General features: G+C 39.4%; 1 protein-coding gene across 9 annotated transcripts in view; it reads left to right on the top strand.

Moving 5' to 3' along the window:
• The window catches only part of ERMARD (ER membrane associated RNA degradation), a 157,698-nt gene that overhangs the window by 29,143 nt on the left and 110,678 nt on the right, over window positions 1-17,877 (top strand). For 6 of the 9 annotated variants that reach the window (XM_075862696.1, XM_075862697.1, XM_075862693.1 and 3 more), the window contains 2 exons: window positions 14,229-14,330; window positions 16,860-16,949. The exons of 1 other annotated variant lie outside the window; for it this stretch is intronic. In XM_075862696.1, coding sequence (XP_075718811.1) covers window positions 14,229-14,330; window positions 16,860-16,949 — 192 coding nt within the window. Of the gene's footprint in view, window positions 1-12,894; window positions 12,953-14,228; window positions 14,331-16,859; window positions 16,950-17,877 lie in introns of those variants that run through there. 2 more of the 9 variants (XM_075862700.1, XM_075862692.1) reach the window with 2 other exon arrangements.

Genomic DNA, 17,877 nt, shown 5'->3' with positions numbered 1-17,877 from the left:
CGAGCATATATACTATATAAGAACTCCCACAATTGAGGAAATTATTAATCTTAAAAGATTCATCGGTCACTGTTGACTTATATTTAGTGGCTCTATGAGTGATCACAGTACAGCACATACATCGTTGATGGCCACATTTGAAAGAGCCTAATAATTTAGGCAGCAGAGTGGTGCTAATGGTCGGTGGATTACTCAGTCTACTTGGGGCTAATATATTTTTAAGAGATTTAGAACGTCTGAACGTGACTACGGGTTTGATGGGCAATTCATTCTTAAGATAAGGATCATTAGTTAAAATATGCCAATGCCTCTCTAGGATTTCCCTAATTTTCTTATTACCACTATTGAAAGTGGTGATAAAATTACTACTAAAATTTTGGGTAGTCTTATTAGCTGCTTTTTCCTCAATACAGGATGCTTGGGTTAATAGGGCAGCTTTACGTCTAGCTCCTTTGATGAGGTTGGTAGGAAAATTCTTCTGTTTAAACCTTCTTTCTAAAACATTACATTCCCTATTAAAATCTAAGTTTGTAGTACAATTTTTCCTAATCCTCCTAAACTGACCGAACGGAACATTCTTTATCCATGGCGGGTAATGAGCACTATTGAAATTAAGGTAGCTATTGACGTCTACCGTTTTAAAATGGGTTTTCGTGTTAAATTTATTGGAAGCAATATCAAAAGAAATATTTAAGTCAAGAAAATCAATGGACGTGGCCGAAAAAGTATGTGTGAAAGAAAGCCCATATGTGTTCTGGTTAAGGAATTTAATAAAGGATGCAGCTTCAGACTCATTACCTATCCAGATGAAGAGAAGATCGTCAATATAGCGTTTATACCATAAAATATTATTTTTGAAGCGATGATCCTGGTGTATGTAGTCATCTTCAAAATTCCCCATATAGAGGTTGGCATAAGATGGTGCGAACCTGGAACCCATAGCACACCCCTTTATTTGGTTATAAAATTTTTTATCAAAGCTAAACGAATTATGGTGGAGAATAAAATGAACACATTTGGTAATAAAATCAATCTGAACAGAGGGCATGTCGGTTTTGGTGTTTAAAGCAGCTTCAATGACTTCAAGGCCTTTAGAGTGGGGGATATTACTGTATAAAGCAGTGACATCTGCAGTCAGAAAATTAATGGGATGCATGAGATTGGTTACATTGATGGCAAGAAGCTCTCTAATAACTTGTGTGGAGTCCTTGAGATAAGAGGGTAGGCCAGCCACCAGGGGTTGTAAATGCAGATCAACGAAATGGGAAAGGTTGCTCGTCAGGGACCCTATCCCGGAAATGATCGGGCGCCCAGGGGGATTGGTGATGGATTTATGGATCTTGGGAAGATGGTACATAAATGGCAGACTGGGAAATGGCATATGGAGGAAGCCTTTTTCTTTTTTTGTAATAATACCTTCCTGGAAGGCTGTTTCAATCAGATTGGCATATTTTAATGAGTGGTCGTGTAAGGGGTTCACTGTTAATGGAACATAGAAATTAGTATCTCCCAAAATTCTGTAAGTCTCACCCAAATATTGGTCTCTGTTCAAAACTACAATGCCACCTCCTTTGTCAGCTGAACGAATTACGATATTCTCATTTTTTGCCAATGCTTTAAGGGAATTTCTTTTTGTCATGTCGGCTATGTGCGCTTCATCTATGCACTTGCGTATGTTTGATTTTACTGCTGTCCATGGTCCTGAATGTTGTTTTTCTATCTATTGCCTCGTGTGAACTGTCACTTTTTTTTCTCATTAGTGACGTCATCTGAGAACTTTGACCCCAGCCACATTGGCGGGTTTTTTAATTGGTCAGTGTGTATTTAAACTGTGCAGATGTTTTATTTTCTTTTATGGCCTGATGAAGATGCCGGTGCGGCATTGAAACGCGTAGCCTTTTGCAATAAACCACCCTTACCTGTTACCTTGCTTGCTAATTGCTTCCCTGTGCAGCAGCGCCTTGGAGACTCAATCTTTTTCTGTATACCAGCATTACATTTGCGGTCTTCTGCGGAACACCGGCACCGAGTCCTGGCAGCAGCAGCAACCTTTCTCTCCACCGTTCGTTGTCCCTTGTCTCTAGGTGAGCACCTTATTGGACTTCGGGATTTTGCATCTTTTTACCTTTGGTAATCTACACTATGTGGCGCCGTGTTTTGTGTCTCTTCTCTGCCTAGGTCAGGATGTCACTCTCCCTCCGGATCTGATGTCCTGTTGCAAAGTTTTGCTTCACCGCGGTTGTGGTTTCTCTCTCGTGTGAACCACGCCATAGAAGCTTTTCTTTCCCACTGGCTGCCACTTTTCTCTTTTCACCGAAGCAAGTTTGTTGTGAATCATCTATATTTATCTACCTTCATCCCACTGAGGATCTGAGTTCCAGCAAGGAATTATTCAACAATCATGACTGATTTCATCAACGATAGGAGGCACTTTCGTGAACAATGGATCTTACAATCACTGGGATTGCTTTCAAATACGGATCTTACTGAAACTGTGAGTAACACCTATACTCCGGAACTCACCAAAATAATGACTGACTTGTTTCTAACACTGGAGGATCTTTTGAAAAATGAAGCAAAACAGAATATAGACTGCCTGTTTTTGCAAACATACATCACCGAAGGCATCACTCCCAGGGGATTGATGATTACGTTAACTAATCCTTATCCCTCTGACATAGAATTCAGCTCAGATTGGCAGGCACTGCTAGACCAGTGCCAATCAGGTGCCCTCAAATTGCTCCTCTCTAAGAGGACTATTGTCAGTGACTCTTTAAAAACCGAGATCTCTTTGCTTAAGGATAAATTGGTGAATTTTTCAGACCACCCTGATTTCCCAAAAATAGAAACATCCATTAACAATAGGCTCAGTACCTACGAGAAAGATCTGATTCTCCGTAAATCAAACAAATTTAAGAGAGATCGCTGTGAGCATCATCAAATTAATGTTATTGAGGATATTACTGCAGGTTCAGCACTTTTGAGTGATACTGCCATTGATTGTTCTACTACTAATAAAGGTAGAGTTGGAAAAAAGAGTTTTTTTCCCCTAACGGAGGGTAGACCTCGCAGATACCCCCGCAATGAGTTTCCAGAGGTTGAATCACGTAGGTTTTCACCTCACAGTAGGACATTCAAAAACAGCCACAGAAATATGAATTCTGTTGAGCTCCATACTAACCCTACCCGCTTTGACAATTCTTCAGTAATGTCCCACACCACTGAATCTGTGGTTCTTCAAGCTAAAGTTAATTCCAAAAGTACTGCTGTCACCTGTTCCAAAGTTACTGATTATACGTCCTCCATTAATCATCTTTCAGATATTCCTGTCAATGCGTTTAGATCCTCTGAATTAGAAACGCGATTATTACAATTTCAATCTACCCTGGATAACCCTTCCACTCCTACTATTATTTCACCCTCCACAAATATCTCCATGGTACTCTCAGAGCATGATTTATCCACTTCTCTGTTACAATTATCCACCCATGATACCTCCACCCATCTTTTGGATAATTTTTTCCCTACAAATATAGAAGGCGCTGGTATTCCATCACCCTCCAATGATGCACTCCATGATAATCATGATCCCCCTACCATAGCTCCTATATCCTTTTTGGATACCACCACTTCTTTTTTAGGACTCCCCTCCCAATTAACCATGCCCCCTGTTACACCCACTTTCAACAGCGACGACCAACTTGTGACTTCTCTCCTAAGCCCGAAAATCCAAACTATCACACATTTTTTCCCATTGGTACAGAAAATTTCCATAAAAAGAAAATTAGATACAGAGGAAGAAGAGGAGGTCGTAAGCGCAATAAAGCAACCCCTCTCGACAACTCTAAAAAAACATCGGACCAATCATTAAAAATGAAAATTTTCAACCTGTCCTCTCACAGTTTGAATCCACATGAGATTAGCTTGCTCAATAAAGGCCTTTCATTTTGTCCAGTTGCATCTCCCAATAATTTTGATCTCTTTATGGACCTCAATAGATTCATCCGTAAACTTACTCTGACCAGACACTTTTCGCTTTCCAAAATGGTGCCCTTATCTGTAACACCCGTCCCTACGCCTGAATCTACCACATACGATACTGTTCCGTCAGTTATCACCACTAATCTCAAACCTAAATCATGTTTTTATCCCCTGCACCATCAGGGCTCCCTTTTAGAAACTTTTTCCACTCTTGTAGGGAATGAGTTCAGAACTCTTGGCAAACCTGCACACAAACCCGATAATCTCACCTACCAGGAAAGAAATTCCCTTAAAGCATTGGCAAAAAATGAGAATATCGTAATTCGTTCAGCTGACAAAGGAGGTGGCATTGTAGTTTTGAACAGAGACCAATATTTGGGTGAGACTTACAGAATTTTGGGAGATACTAATTTCTATGTTCCATTAACAGTGAACCCCTTACACGACCACTCATTAAAATATGCCAATCTGATTGAAACAGCCTTCCAGGAAGGTATTATTACAAAAAAAGAAAAAGGCTTCCTCCATATGCCATTTCCCAGTCTGCCATTTATGTACCATCTTCCCAAGATCCATAAATCCATCACCAATCCCCCTGGGCGCCCGATCATTTCCGGGATAGGGTCCCTGACGAGCAACCTTTCCCATTTCGTTGATCTGCATTTACAACCCCTGGTGGCTGGCCTACCCTCTTATCTCAAGGACTCCACACAAGTTATTAGAGAGCTTCTTGCCATCAATGTAACCAATCTCATGCATCCCATTAATTTTCTGACTGCAGATGTCACTGCTTTATACAGTAATATCCCCCACTCTAAAGGCCTTGAAGTCATTGAAGCTGCTTTAAACACCAAAACCGACATGCCCTCTGTTCAGATTGATTTTATTACCAAATGTGTTCATTTTATTCTCCACCATAATTCGTTTAGCTTTGATAAAAAATTTTATAACCAAATAAAGGGGTGTGCTATGGGTTCCAGGTTCGCACCATCTTATGCCAACCTCTATATGGGGAATTTTGAAGATGACTACATACACCAGGATCATCGCTTCAAAAATAATATTTTATGGTATAAACGCTATATTGACGATCTTCTCTTCATCTGGATAGGTAATGAGTCTGAAGCTGCATCCTTTATTAAATTCCTTAACCAGAACACATATGGGCTTTCTTTCACACATACTTTTTCGGCCACGTCCATTGATTTTCTTGACTTAAATATTTCTTTTGATATTGCTTCCAATAAATTTAACACGAAAACCCATTTTAAAACGGTAGACGTCAATAGCTACCTTAATTTCAATAGTGCTCATTACCCGCCATGGATAAAGAATGTTCCGTTCGGTCAGTTTAGGAGGATTAGGAAAAATTGTACTACCAACTTAGATTTTAATAGGGAATGTAATGTTTTAGAAAGAAGGTTTAAACAGAAGAATTTTCCTACCAACCTCATCAAAGGAGCTAGACGTAAAGCTGCCCTATTAACCCAAGCATCCTGTATTGAGGAAAAAGCAGCTAATAAGACTACCCAAAATTTTAGTAGTAATTTTATCACCACTTTCAATAGTGGTAATAAGAAAATTAGGGAAATCCTAGAGAGGCATTGGCATATTTTAACTAATGATCCTTATCTTAAGAATGAATTGCCCATCAAACCCGTAGTCACGTTCAGACGTTCTAAATCTCTTAAAAATATATTAGCCCCAAGTAGACTGAGTAATCCACCGACCATTAGCACCACTCTGCTGCCTAAATTATTAGGCTCTTTCAAATGTGGCCATCAACGATGTATGTGCTGTACTGTGATCACTCATAGAGCCACTAAATATAAGTCAACAGTGACCGATGAATCTTTTAAGATTAATAATTTCCTCAATTGTGGGAGTTCTTATATAGTATATATGCTCGAATGCCCTTGTCATCTACAATATATAGGCCGCACTACTCAGTGCCTACGAACCAGAATTAATAGTCACAGGTTCAATGTCACCTCTGGTTTTATGAAACATAGTGTTTCACGCCATTTCGCCTCCACACATAACAATCATTTTAATGAAATAACGGTCACACCCATTGAACTAATCTCATCAAACACTACTAATAGGTTTAATAAACTCAAGCAACGCGAAAACTATTGGATCTTTAAACTCAGGACTCTACAACCATATGGTCTTAATGATCTAACTGAATCTTCCCTTGATTAAATATCATTTACTAACAGTTCATTTATCAATATTTTTTCCATCCATGCATCTTCAATCCCTTTGCCCGTTCGTTTGGGTCCGTTTTTTCCTAACATCTGAGAGTGTTTTGCACTTCCCAGCATCATGTTTTCCTTTAAATTCGTTTGTCTCATAATTTTAGGTCATTTCTTTGTAACGGCAATTTTTCGCTATCATATAAGGATTATTAGTGGTATTCCCTTCCTGCCCACCATTTTCATGATACCCTTTTTTTCCAATCACTCCCTTACATTTAGGCTCTATAATTTATATATATATATTATATATTTTATATATTTTTTATTTTATTGTATTTGATTATTTTGATTTATCTACATATTGTTTATCATCAGCCCCCTGATGATTTAACTTTAGATTGGTGTTGATGTTACTTGGTCCCTTTTACCCCGTGTTTTTATGTCCATCATTTGTTGATTTATTATTTCTTGTACTGCATCCACATCATTGTATTACATAATTGTACATCATCATTTAAATTGTATCTCATAATTGTATAGTATCCCATCAAAAGAACATCGCTATTTATATCTTTGCCCATTACAGTTGACCCTGCCCGGCTTTCAATCTACAAATGCGCTGTCCCTTATCTATTCATTTCTATCTCTTAACATTATTTTTTATACTCTTTTCAACATCCTTTTGGATGCTATCATCCAAACATCCATTTAGATGCTTTTTTCTCTTCTTGTAACTTTATCGCGGCTTATTTATATATTTATATGAGTTTACTGTAGATTTGGATGCTTTTCTTTTATATGTGGCAATTATTATTTTTATTTCAACATTTGTGCATTTTATTATTGATTATCCCTTCTGCAATTTCGTATTTTTATACCCTATGTACCATTTTTGTCATGTCGGCTATGTGCGCTTCATCTATGCACTTGCGTATGTTTGATTTTACTGCTGTCCATGGTCCTGAATGTTGTTTTTCTATCTATTGCCTCGTGTGAACTGTCACTTTTTTTTCTCATTAGTGACGTCATCTGAGAACTTTGACCCCAGCCACATTGGCGGGTTTTTTAATTGGTCAGTGTGTATTTAAACTGTGCAGATGTTTTATTTTCTTTTATGGCCTGATGAAGATGCCGGTGCGGCATTGAAACGCGTAGCCTTTTGCAATAAACCACCCTTACCTGTTACCTTGCTTGCTAATTGCTTCCCTGTGCAGCAGCGCCTTGGAGACTCAATCTTTTTCTGTATACCAGCACAAAAAAATTAAATAAAAAGTGATAAAAAAAAAATCGCATGTACCCCAAAATGGTACCAATGAAAACTACAGATTGTCCCGCAACAAATAAGCCCTCACAGGGCTCCGGTGGTGAAAAAATAAAAAAGTTCTGGCTTTCAGAATATGGCGATGCAAAATGTGCAGAGTGTCCAAAAGTGGATAAGATCGGGCGCCATTTATCACTGCGACACCGGCCACACATCTATGAATTATTATTTATTTACCGCATTATTATACCCTCTTATTATGCCCTGATGTACTCTGCCCAGCTTACATATGCCCCCTCATTATAAACTGAAATACCAGCAAAACCCCAAACAGAACTACTACCAAGCAAAATCTGCGCTCCAAAAGCAAAATGGCGTTCCCTCCCTTCTGAGCCCTGCAGCGTGCCCAAGCATCAGTTTGCGCCCACACATATGGCGTCGCCATACCCGAGAGAACCCGCTTAACGTTTTATGAGGTATTTGTCTTCTGTGGCACAAACTGGGCACGACATATTATCCACTAAAATGGCATATCGGTGGAAAATTGCAATTTTCACTTTGAACCATCCGTTGCGCATTAACCCCTTTGCGCACTATGACTTAATTGCCCGTCATGGTGCGGCGGTTGATGTATGGAGCCGGCTCACGTGCTGAGCCCGCTCCATACGCTGCGGGTCTCGGCTGTGTATTACAGAAGCCTGTAAGAATAACAATATACTGCAATACATTAGTATTGCAGTATATTGTACCAGCGATCCAATGATCGCTGGATCAAGTCCCTAAGGGGATTGATTAATAAAATGTGTAGAAGAATTATAGTTATTAGTAGTGAGAATATTTTTTTTGTAAGTTAAAAAAACAAAACACCTTTTCGCATTTTTCTTCTAAAGTAATGTAATAAAATGAACAAAATTGGTATCGCTACGTCCGTAAAAGTCAGAACTATTACAATATACCATTATTTAATTTGCACAGTGCACACTTTAAAAAAATGTTATAATTGAAACCGCCAAAATCGCTGTTTTTTTTTTTTTGTCACCTTCGCTCTAAAAAAAAAATTGTAATACACCTTTTGAATCACTTTTTATGTACCAAAAAATGGTATCAATAAAAACTGCAGCTCCTCCCGCAAGAAATAAGCCCGCACACCACTCTATTGATGGAAAAATAAAAAAGTTATGGCTCTTGGAAAGCGGGGAGTGAAAATCTAAAATATGAAAGCAAAAAATGGATCAGTCCTGAAAGGGTTAATTAATTTCTAATGAAAAAACGTATAACCCCATGTGGGGTATTTCCGTACTCGGGAGAAATAGCTTTATAAAAAATGTTTGTTTTTTTTCCTCCTTTATCCCTTGTGAAAATTAGAAAATTCAACATTTTAGTGGAAAAAATGTTGATATTAATTTTCGCGCCCTAATTCTAATAAACTCTGCAAAAGACCCGTGGGGTGTAAATGCTCACTTTACCCCTAGAAAAATTCCTTGAAGGTTTTTCCAAAATGGGGTCACTTTTGGGGGGTTTCCACTGTTTTGGTCCCTCCAGTGCATTGCAAATGCGACATGGCACCGAAAACCATACCAGCAAAATCATAAATCCAAATGGCGCTCCTTCCCTTCTGAGCCCTGCTGTGGGTCCAAATAGCAGTTTATTACCACATATGGGGTATTGTCGTAATCGGGAGACGTGGCTTTACAAATGTTGGGGTGCATTTTCTTCGTTATTCCTTGTAAATAATAAAAATTTCTATGTTGTTTCAGAAAAAAAGTACATTTTAATTTTTACAGACTAATTCCAATATATTTAGCGAAAAACCTGTGTGGTCAAAATGCTAACTATACCCCTAGATAAATACCTTAAGGGGTCTAGTTTTCGAAATGGGGTCGTTTATGGGGAGTTTCTATCGTTCTGGCAGCTCAAAGCTTCTCCAAATGTACAGTGGGGCCTAAAACATTTTCAAGCAAAATATGAGTCCTGAAAGCCTCCGGGTGCTCCCTTCCTTTGGGGCCCTGCCGTGTGTCCAAACAACGCATTAGGGCCACAATGTGGGTATTTTTGAAAACAGGAGAAAGAGGGTGATAGATTTTGGGGTGTGTTTCTTCATTTTCATGTTCGCTTTACAAAGAAATCGGTCTTCAAACAAATACTTTTATGAAAAAAGTGAAATTATTATTTTTTTCACCTGATATGCATTAAATTTAGCAAAGAACTGTGGGGTCAAAATAATTACTATACACCTAAATAATTACGTTATGGGGTCTAGTTTTCGAAATGGGGTAGTTTATGGGGAGTTTCTATCGTTCTGGCAGCTCAAAGCCTCTCCAAATGTACAGTGGGGCCTAAAACATTTTCAAGCAAAATAGGAGTCCTGAAAGCCTCCGGGTGCTCCCTTCCTTTTGGAACCTGCCGTGTGTCCAGGCAGCGCATTAGGGCCACAATGTGGGTATTTTTGAAAACAGGAGAAACAGGGTGATAGATTTTGTGGTGTGTTTCTTCATTTTCATGGTCGCTTTACAAAGAAATTGGTCTTCAAACTGATACTTTTATGAAAAAAAGTGATTTTTATTTTTTTTCACCTGCTATGTATTCAATTTAGCAAAAAACTGTGGGGTCAAAATACTTACTATACCCCTAGGTAAATACCTTAAGGGGTCTAGTTTTCTAAATGGGGTCATTTGTGGGGGTTTCCACCATTCTGACACCTATGAGCCTCTGAAAACCTGGCTTGGTGCAGGAAAACAAAATGTACTTCAAAATTTATAAAATGATTATTCAATTTGTAAGTCCTCTAAATTGCTGAAAATTTATTTTATTTTTTCAAAAGTGCTGCCAAAATAGAGTAAAGAGATATAAATATATATTTAATTAAAAAAACATATTGCAGTTAAAAATAGGGGGAAATGGTAATTTTTACAAAATTTCTTCAATTTTTCTATTTTTTTATTAATTTCCGCAAATTGTATCAGTCTACTTTTACCACTAAAATAAAGTACAACATGTGACGAAAAAACAATGTCAGAATTACTTGGATATTCAAAACTTTCACAGAGTTATTCTCTGATAAAGTCAGACATACCAGATTTGACAAATCTGGCTTGGTCATTAAGGTACAAACATGCCCGGTCATTAAGGAGTTAAAGAGGCTCTGTCACCACATTATAAGTGCCCTGTCTCCTACATAAGGAGATGGGCGCTGTAATGTAGGTGACAGTAATGCTTTTTATTAAAAAAAACGATCTTTTTTCACAACGTTAGGAGCGATTGTGGTTTATGCTAATGAGCTTTCTTAATTCCCAAGTGGGCGTACTTTTATTTTCGACCAAGTGGGCGTTGTACAGAGGAGTGCATGATGCTGACCAATCGGCATCATGCACTCCTCTCCATTCATTTACACTGCACTAGCGATATAGTTATATCACTATGTGCAGCTACATACACAAACCCTAACATTACTACAGTGTCGTGATAATGAATACACATGACCATCCAGCCTGGACGTCATGTGTACTCAAAAAAAAGGAGTCAGAAGTGTCAGGATTCTGTGACATTCCGGCAAGTGAAACCAAATCTCGCGAGATTACGGAGCTAAACCTTTTTTTTATTAGAAAGTAATTAACCTTTGCAGGACTGATCCTTTTTTGCTTTTCCATTTTAGTTTTTCACTCCCCGCCACCCCCCCCTTCCAAATGGCATAACTTTTTTATTTTTCAATCAATAGAGGGGTGTGAGGGCTTATTTTTTGCGGGAAGAGTTGTAGTTTCTATTGAAACCACTTTATTCTGTGGGTCAATACGATTACAGTGATACCAAATGTATTTTATATATATATATATATATATATATCTTACTACTTTTACAAAGAAAAACACTATTTGTCTGACCATAAGACACACCCAGGTTTTAGACAACAGAAAATAAGAAAAAAATTATTAGTCAAAAAATAATTTATTTTGTTTCACCACATTCTGAGAGCCAAAACTTTTTTTATATTTTTTTTTATCGATTGAGCGGTGTGAGGGCTTATTTTGTTGCAGGACGAAATTATTAAATTTTTTACATTGTGCTTGGGGAAAAATGGGAAAAGGTGTTTTTTTGTTTTTTTTTTACACTCCTAAAAATGTATCTAACATTTTTTTTTCTACATATTTTATTAGTTCCCCTAGGGAACGTAAACCAGCGGCCATTTGGTTACATGTGGAGTTATGAAACAGCGTAACTACCTAGGTAGTGTAATATATTCCAACTGTCAGTCTGACGTCATGGTCACTCTGACATTAAAAAGGCTCTGTCACTACATTATAAATGCCTTATCTTGTACTAATGTGATCGGCGCTGTAATGTCGATTACAGCAGTGTTTTTTTAGTTATGACCTATTTTAGCTTTATGCTAATGACTTTCTTAACCCCTTAACGACCGACATATAGTGTGTTTACGTCGGCCGTTCAGGGTAGTTCTTCTGAAGCGCCGCCTTTTCACGTCGGCACTTCAGAAGTACTCTCCCCGCATTGTGCAGGGTGCCTCTGAAGCCTGGGCTGTTGGGAACATCTTGCCTTGCTGTAAATTTCACACAAACGTTAGCGAGGTGTCAGGATTGTGAATAGACATAACGTCCTGGCTGGTAGTGATGTATATTCACTCTCAGGACACTTGAGTAACGTTAATGTGTGTGTATATGGCTACACATAGTGATCTAGTAAGATCACTATGTGCTGTGTAAATGAATGGAGAGAAGTGTATGACGCTGATAGGTCAGCTTCATACACTTCTCTCCACAATGCCCACTTGGTCAAAAAGTAAAACGCGCTCAGTTGTCCTTTAAGAAAGTCATTAGCATAAATCTTATATAGGTCATAGATCCGTCAAAAATGATCGTTTTTCTAAATAAAAAACACTGCTGTAATCTACATTACTGCGCCGATCACATTATGTACAAGATGGGGCACTTATAATGTGGTGACAGAGCCTCTTAAGTCTACTTCCATACATGGCAGACCTGGAGGCCGGTGTCTGGCCTCCAGATTCCATCACAAGCATCGGCAACTCCCACATTTGCATGGGGGCTGCCGATTTGCTACAAACCCCCTAAATGTGGCGACACTCTGACAGGAAGCCTATCAGGAGGCTGGCCATGATAGGCTTCCGTACATGGCAGACACGGAGACCATTGTATGGCCTCCGGTCGCCATGCTAGCCATCGGCAAACCTTGCAATTTCATTGTGAGGACTGCCAATGTGCTAGAAACCCCTAAAATGCTGTGATTGTAATCTCCGACAGTGTGCACCGCTAACCGCGCAGTAACTACGTCCTCGTGTGCTAAGACACTGGCCACCAGGACAGTTGCGTCGTGGTGCGTCTAGGGGTTAAATTTGATTACATTTCTTCCTATTCACTCTGCCCGGCCAGAAGTTCTGCTTTTCATCTGTATTTTTTTATTTTTTCTCGACACAGGCTCGTGCACGAGAGTTAGTATACACACAGTCCTGTGTCAGTAAAGAACTGCCCTTACGTAGGTCAGTGAGGTATCAATTATTCCGCCCCCCATGTCTTTTGGCCCTCCCCACTAGTTTTCCCTTCCCCTTTTAGTTTTTCCCGCCTACCTGCTTTATCTGAGGTGCGGTCACAAAATCATGTGACCGCACCTCAGATATCTAATTTGATCCCTGTTTCCATGTACTGATTAGTATGAGTTACTGTCCGCTCTGACTGATACCATTGAGAAATAGCATGCACTGATGAAAATGGTGCCGCTATTGAAGCAGAAACAAATGAACGGAGCGGACATTGAGGAGGCTGTGGACCAATAGGATGCGTCAAACCTGTGACTTCTAACGTATACCCTGGTTTGAGGCATCCTATTGGTCCACAGCCTCCTCAATGTCTGCTCCGTTCATTCTTTGCTTCTACTTCAATAGCAGCACGATTTTCTTTGCGTACATGCTATTCCTAAATTTTTAGGGGCGGGCAGCACACGAGTACTGAAGAATAGCATGCACGCAAAGAAAATCGTGCTGCTATTAAAGTAGAAGCAGAGAAAGAATGTAGTGGACATTGAGGAAGCTGTGGACCAATAGAATGCCTCAAACCCGGGACTTTTGACGTATACCCTGGTTTGAGGCATCCTATTGGTCCACAGTCACCTCAATGCACTCCCTGTTGAATTCTTTGCTTACGCCTCAATGCCTGCCTGATTTTGTTCTCATTAAAACTCCTCAGTGCGCTGCCCGCCTGGAAAAAAATAGTGGCCCTGGAAAACCCCTTTAAGTTTCTACAACTTTCCAATATATTTTCTGTATTAACTTCTCACAGTTTTCAAGATCTCGGTTTGTTCTTATTCAGTAGGAACATTCATTGTTTACTTCCAGCTGATAAAATTCTATCCATGGTCATGTGATTGACACACAGGTGCTGGCATTATTCAAAACCCCAGCTCTGATACACATACTGTAACAAACTGCACCTGTGTGTCCATCACATGACCATGGGCTGAATATTATCAGCTGGAAGTAAACTATGAATGTTCCTACTGAATAAAACAACAAGCAGAGACCTTGAAAACTGTGAGCAATTAATACAGAAAGTATATTGGAAAATTATACAATTTTTAGTCATACAAAAACTAACATTAATTTGCAAAACTGGACAACCACTCTAATTTATTTTTTATTTTTTTGTAGGAAGCAGATTGTTAAGATATTGCAGATCAATCCTGTAAAATAAATACTTTGTAAACTGTATTATTATTTTGACAGCTTGAAAACTGATACAAGTTTTCTAAATATTCCTTAGTTGTTTCTTAGTGCCCTGAGTGCACTAAAAAGCCGGGATGGGTCCAAGATCTCACTACAGTTGATGAAGATGACCTCTTGTCTGGAGCGCTCTCTAGGTGATGTGAGTTTCCTATGCCTAACAGCTATTTATTTTTAGTTATCTTCTTGAAATCTACATGTATGGTACAAAATAAATGACACAGTTTATGGCTCTCTGGTATGCTCCTCTGTGACATAGTGAAACAGGTTATCACAACCTCCCAAAAGAAAGAGAAACTACGCCCACAGTCGTGACAAAATGCTGAACATAGTTCCCGGTCAGGTTAGTTGGATAAAGCTGGCAAAGTAACAGCTCGATCCATGCAATGGCAACGCATTATGATTTAACATAACACTGAGAACTTACTGTATATTTGTGTTCAGGCAGCATAATACATTTACTCCCAATGAAGTTCAGTGATCACACACAAATACTTGCACATAGGCCCCCAGTCAGTAAATCTGGTTCACAGAAAATGATAGTACATAACCAAAGATTTGTATTAATTAAAGTACTGTCTTGAAACTTATTATAGCACAGTCTTCTTTTCAATTACAATTTCAATTGATACATATTTTAGTGTTCTGGTGCTAATAATTTGTGCTCCGTGTTAGTTTTAGCAAAAGAACAAGACTTGTGTATTCAACCATTTATATATAGTCATGCAATGTTCTCCATATAAGTTGCTTTGTGTTAAAATAGTATATATCACAGAACGGGTCTTCTTTAAAGCTATTACCGTCAACCAACTGAACAGCCCCCCTAAAATTCTGTTTTTGGGGCTTCTCAAAAGCATGCGCTTCATGTTGATTATCTGTGAGGTATTACACCGCTAGCATTTCTAAACATATATACATGTAGAGTGTTTTATGTATGTTAGCCATGTGATCTTGCATAGCATGTGCATTTGATCTTCTCCACCGCTCCTCTGGCCAGCTCAATGGGTGCCATAACACCCACGGGCACTAGTCAAGTTGCTTGAACAGAACATGTACTGTGACAGATCTCCTTTGATTATATGACTGGGGAGATTTCTATGAACTGGTGCATAGGAAAGTGGAGGAACAATCAATTAAGTCACTGATTCATTGTTTTTACTTTCCTTAAATTTATTTTATTTATATTCAGAAAATATATCTACTAATTTAACTATATAACCTGTCACAGGCAGCATTTTAGTATCTGAGAGCACAATTTAACATATGCTTGAAAATGAAAAAACAAAACCAAAAGACATTTAAATACATAAAAGGATTAAAACCGCAAGCGTGCAGAGTTTTCTTGCAATAATTGTTGATGTGGGAATGGGCCAAATATTTGTACGCTCTATGGCCATCTTGCAGGTGTCCTTATTCAAAGCGTCACTGTCTCATGACACACAACAAAAAACTAATCATTACACATTTTGTAAACTTTTTTGTTTAAATGTTTAAAGTGTGTCTCCAGTTATAAATGAAAAAACATATTCTGCTGGTCTTAAAGGATTTGTCCAGGCACGGACAACTGATGACCTATCCACTGGATAGGTAATCAGTATATGATCGGTGAGGGTCCGACACCCGAACCCCGCAGAGATCAGCTGTTTCCGGGAACCAGATGTCCGTGCCAAAAGCAGGTGGGTCCGGTCACGGATTAGCGGCCGAGCTGCAGTACTGCAGCTCTGATCATATTCAAGTGAATAGGATCAGAGCTGCAGCACGACTGCTGTGCAGTAGTCGGAGTCATCTGCTTCCGGCTCCGACTACTGAATACCCTTCATAACATCCAGCGGGCGGAGGCAGCAGGAGCAGCTGATCGGTGCTGGGTCCGGTTGTCGGACCCTCACCGATCATATACTGATAACCTATCCACAGGATAGGTAATCAGTTGTCCGTGCGTGGACAACCCCTTTAAGCTAATCAATAGGAGATTTGCAACAGGGACTTAGGCTACATTCACACGAGGGTATCAGATTCACGCGCGTGAATCTGATCCGTTATGCATCAGTGTGCTTTGCGAGGGGCATTCGTTATTCACGCACTCGCAAAGCACATTTTTTTTTTTATTATTTGCAATTGAATTGATGCGTAAATCACGCACAGCACACGGAGGTGTATCCGTGCGCTGTGTGGGATTTTCACGCACCCATTGACTTCAATGGGCGATAGGTGCGTGAAAAACGCACCAATACAGGACATGCAGTGAGTTTTACGCAACGGACACACGCTGTGTGAAAACTCCTTGATGTGTGAATGGCCGCATTGAAATCAATGGGTGAGCGTTTTTCACGCACAGCACACAGACGAGTTTTACGCTAGTCTAAATGAGCCCTTACAACTGCATATGGATTTCTATGAGACAGAGCATAGGGCTCTGTCTGCTGCTGGAGCTTTTCAGCTAGTTGCAGGAGTGTGCAGCATCAGTGTCTGTGCTGCTGGAGCTCAGAAAGTAGTTGGACTTTGCTAATGAACTACACGGCAAACTGAAAGCATTTCAGCATATGTTTTGTCATATATAACTGGAGGTACACTTTAAATCTAAGAACTATTTCTGTATAAATATTCACAATAACATCGTTAGTTGCCTTGTTCACTTTTGCATTGTTCACTTTGTATATGAATTCTGTTTTAGGTATATTTAATAATTGGTAAAGATTGTCCCTTCTTATTGAGAGATCTTCTTGCATCCCAGGAATTGGCCAAAATTTTTAGTCAATCTGTGGTAAGTATATCTCGCGCTGATGTAATGAGATAGGAGGCAGGCCATTTACGGGCCATGGTGGACTTGGCAATCAAACTGGTAGCAGAATTAAAATCAATTGAAACATAAGTTTATTACTTGTAACACGACCAATGTAAACAAATAAAAACATATTATATATCTATTATATACTGTGTATATATATAAAATTATTGTATGCTGGGACAAGTTATGTCAAAAAAACCAAATAACACCTGAATACCAATATACTATCTGAAAGTAGACACATAGCTCATTGTGGAAATGCCACCCAGCACTTTACCATCATTGGCACCTTCATGCCATTTTGAATCAAAGCATGACATTTCCTAAAAAATAAATCATAAAAATTCTAGTTTATGGCTAAAAGTCTGGTTAAAGCAGCACTTGAGATGCACAACACCTCCTAATAATAAAAGTACAAGATGTGCAGAGCTCATCAATGGCAGAGGCAGGGCGTAACAGGAGCAGAAAGAAGGTAGACCTGGGGGCCTTCATTGTGCCCCCGGGCTGCCATGACCACCATCAGCACCCCGCAGTCTCGGGGGGGGGGGGGGGGGCTGTCGGAGGAGACTGATCTCTTTCTAACGGCTTAGATGCCGCGGTCGCTGTTGACTGCGGCATCTAAGTGGTTAAACGGCAAGGACCAGAGTTATCTCTGTTCCTGGCCATTAGTGCGTGGTGTCAGCAGTAAAACACAGAAAACACCGCAAGCATATGGAGTGGGCTCAGTCCGTGAGCCCACTCCATACTTCAACCCCTGCACGATGACATACAGTTTCGTCATGGTGCGTCAAGCAATTAATGATTGGCTAAGTCTTCACAGTTGGAACAAATCAAATGTTAATTAACCCCTTAATAACCGTGTCTGTTTGTCATCTAATAAGCAAGCCAGATTTAAAAAATCTGG

The sequence above is a fragment of the Rhinoderma darwinii genome, chromosome 4 (assembly GCF_050947455.1).
Source record: "Rhinoderma darwinii isolate aRhiDar2 chromosome 4, aRhiDar2.hap1, whole genome shotgun sequence".
NCBI lineage: Eukaryota > Metazoa > Chordata > Amphibia > Anura > Rhinodermatidae > Rhinoderma > Rhinoderma darwinii.
This window is presented reverse-complemented; position numbering and strand designations above follow the sequence as displayed.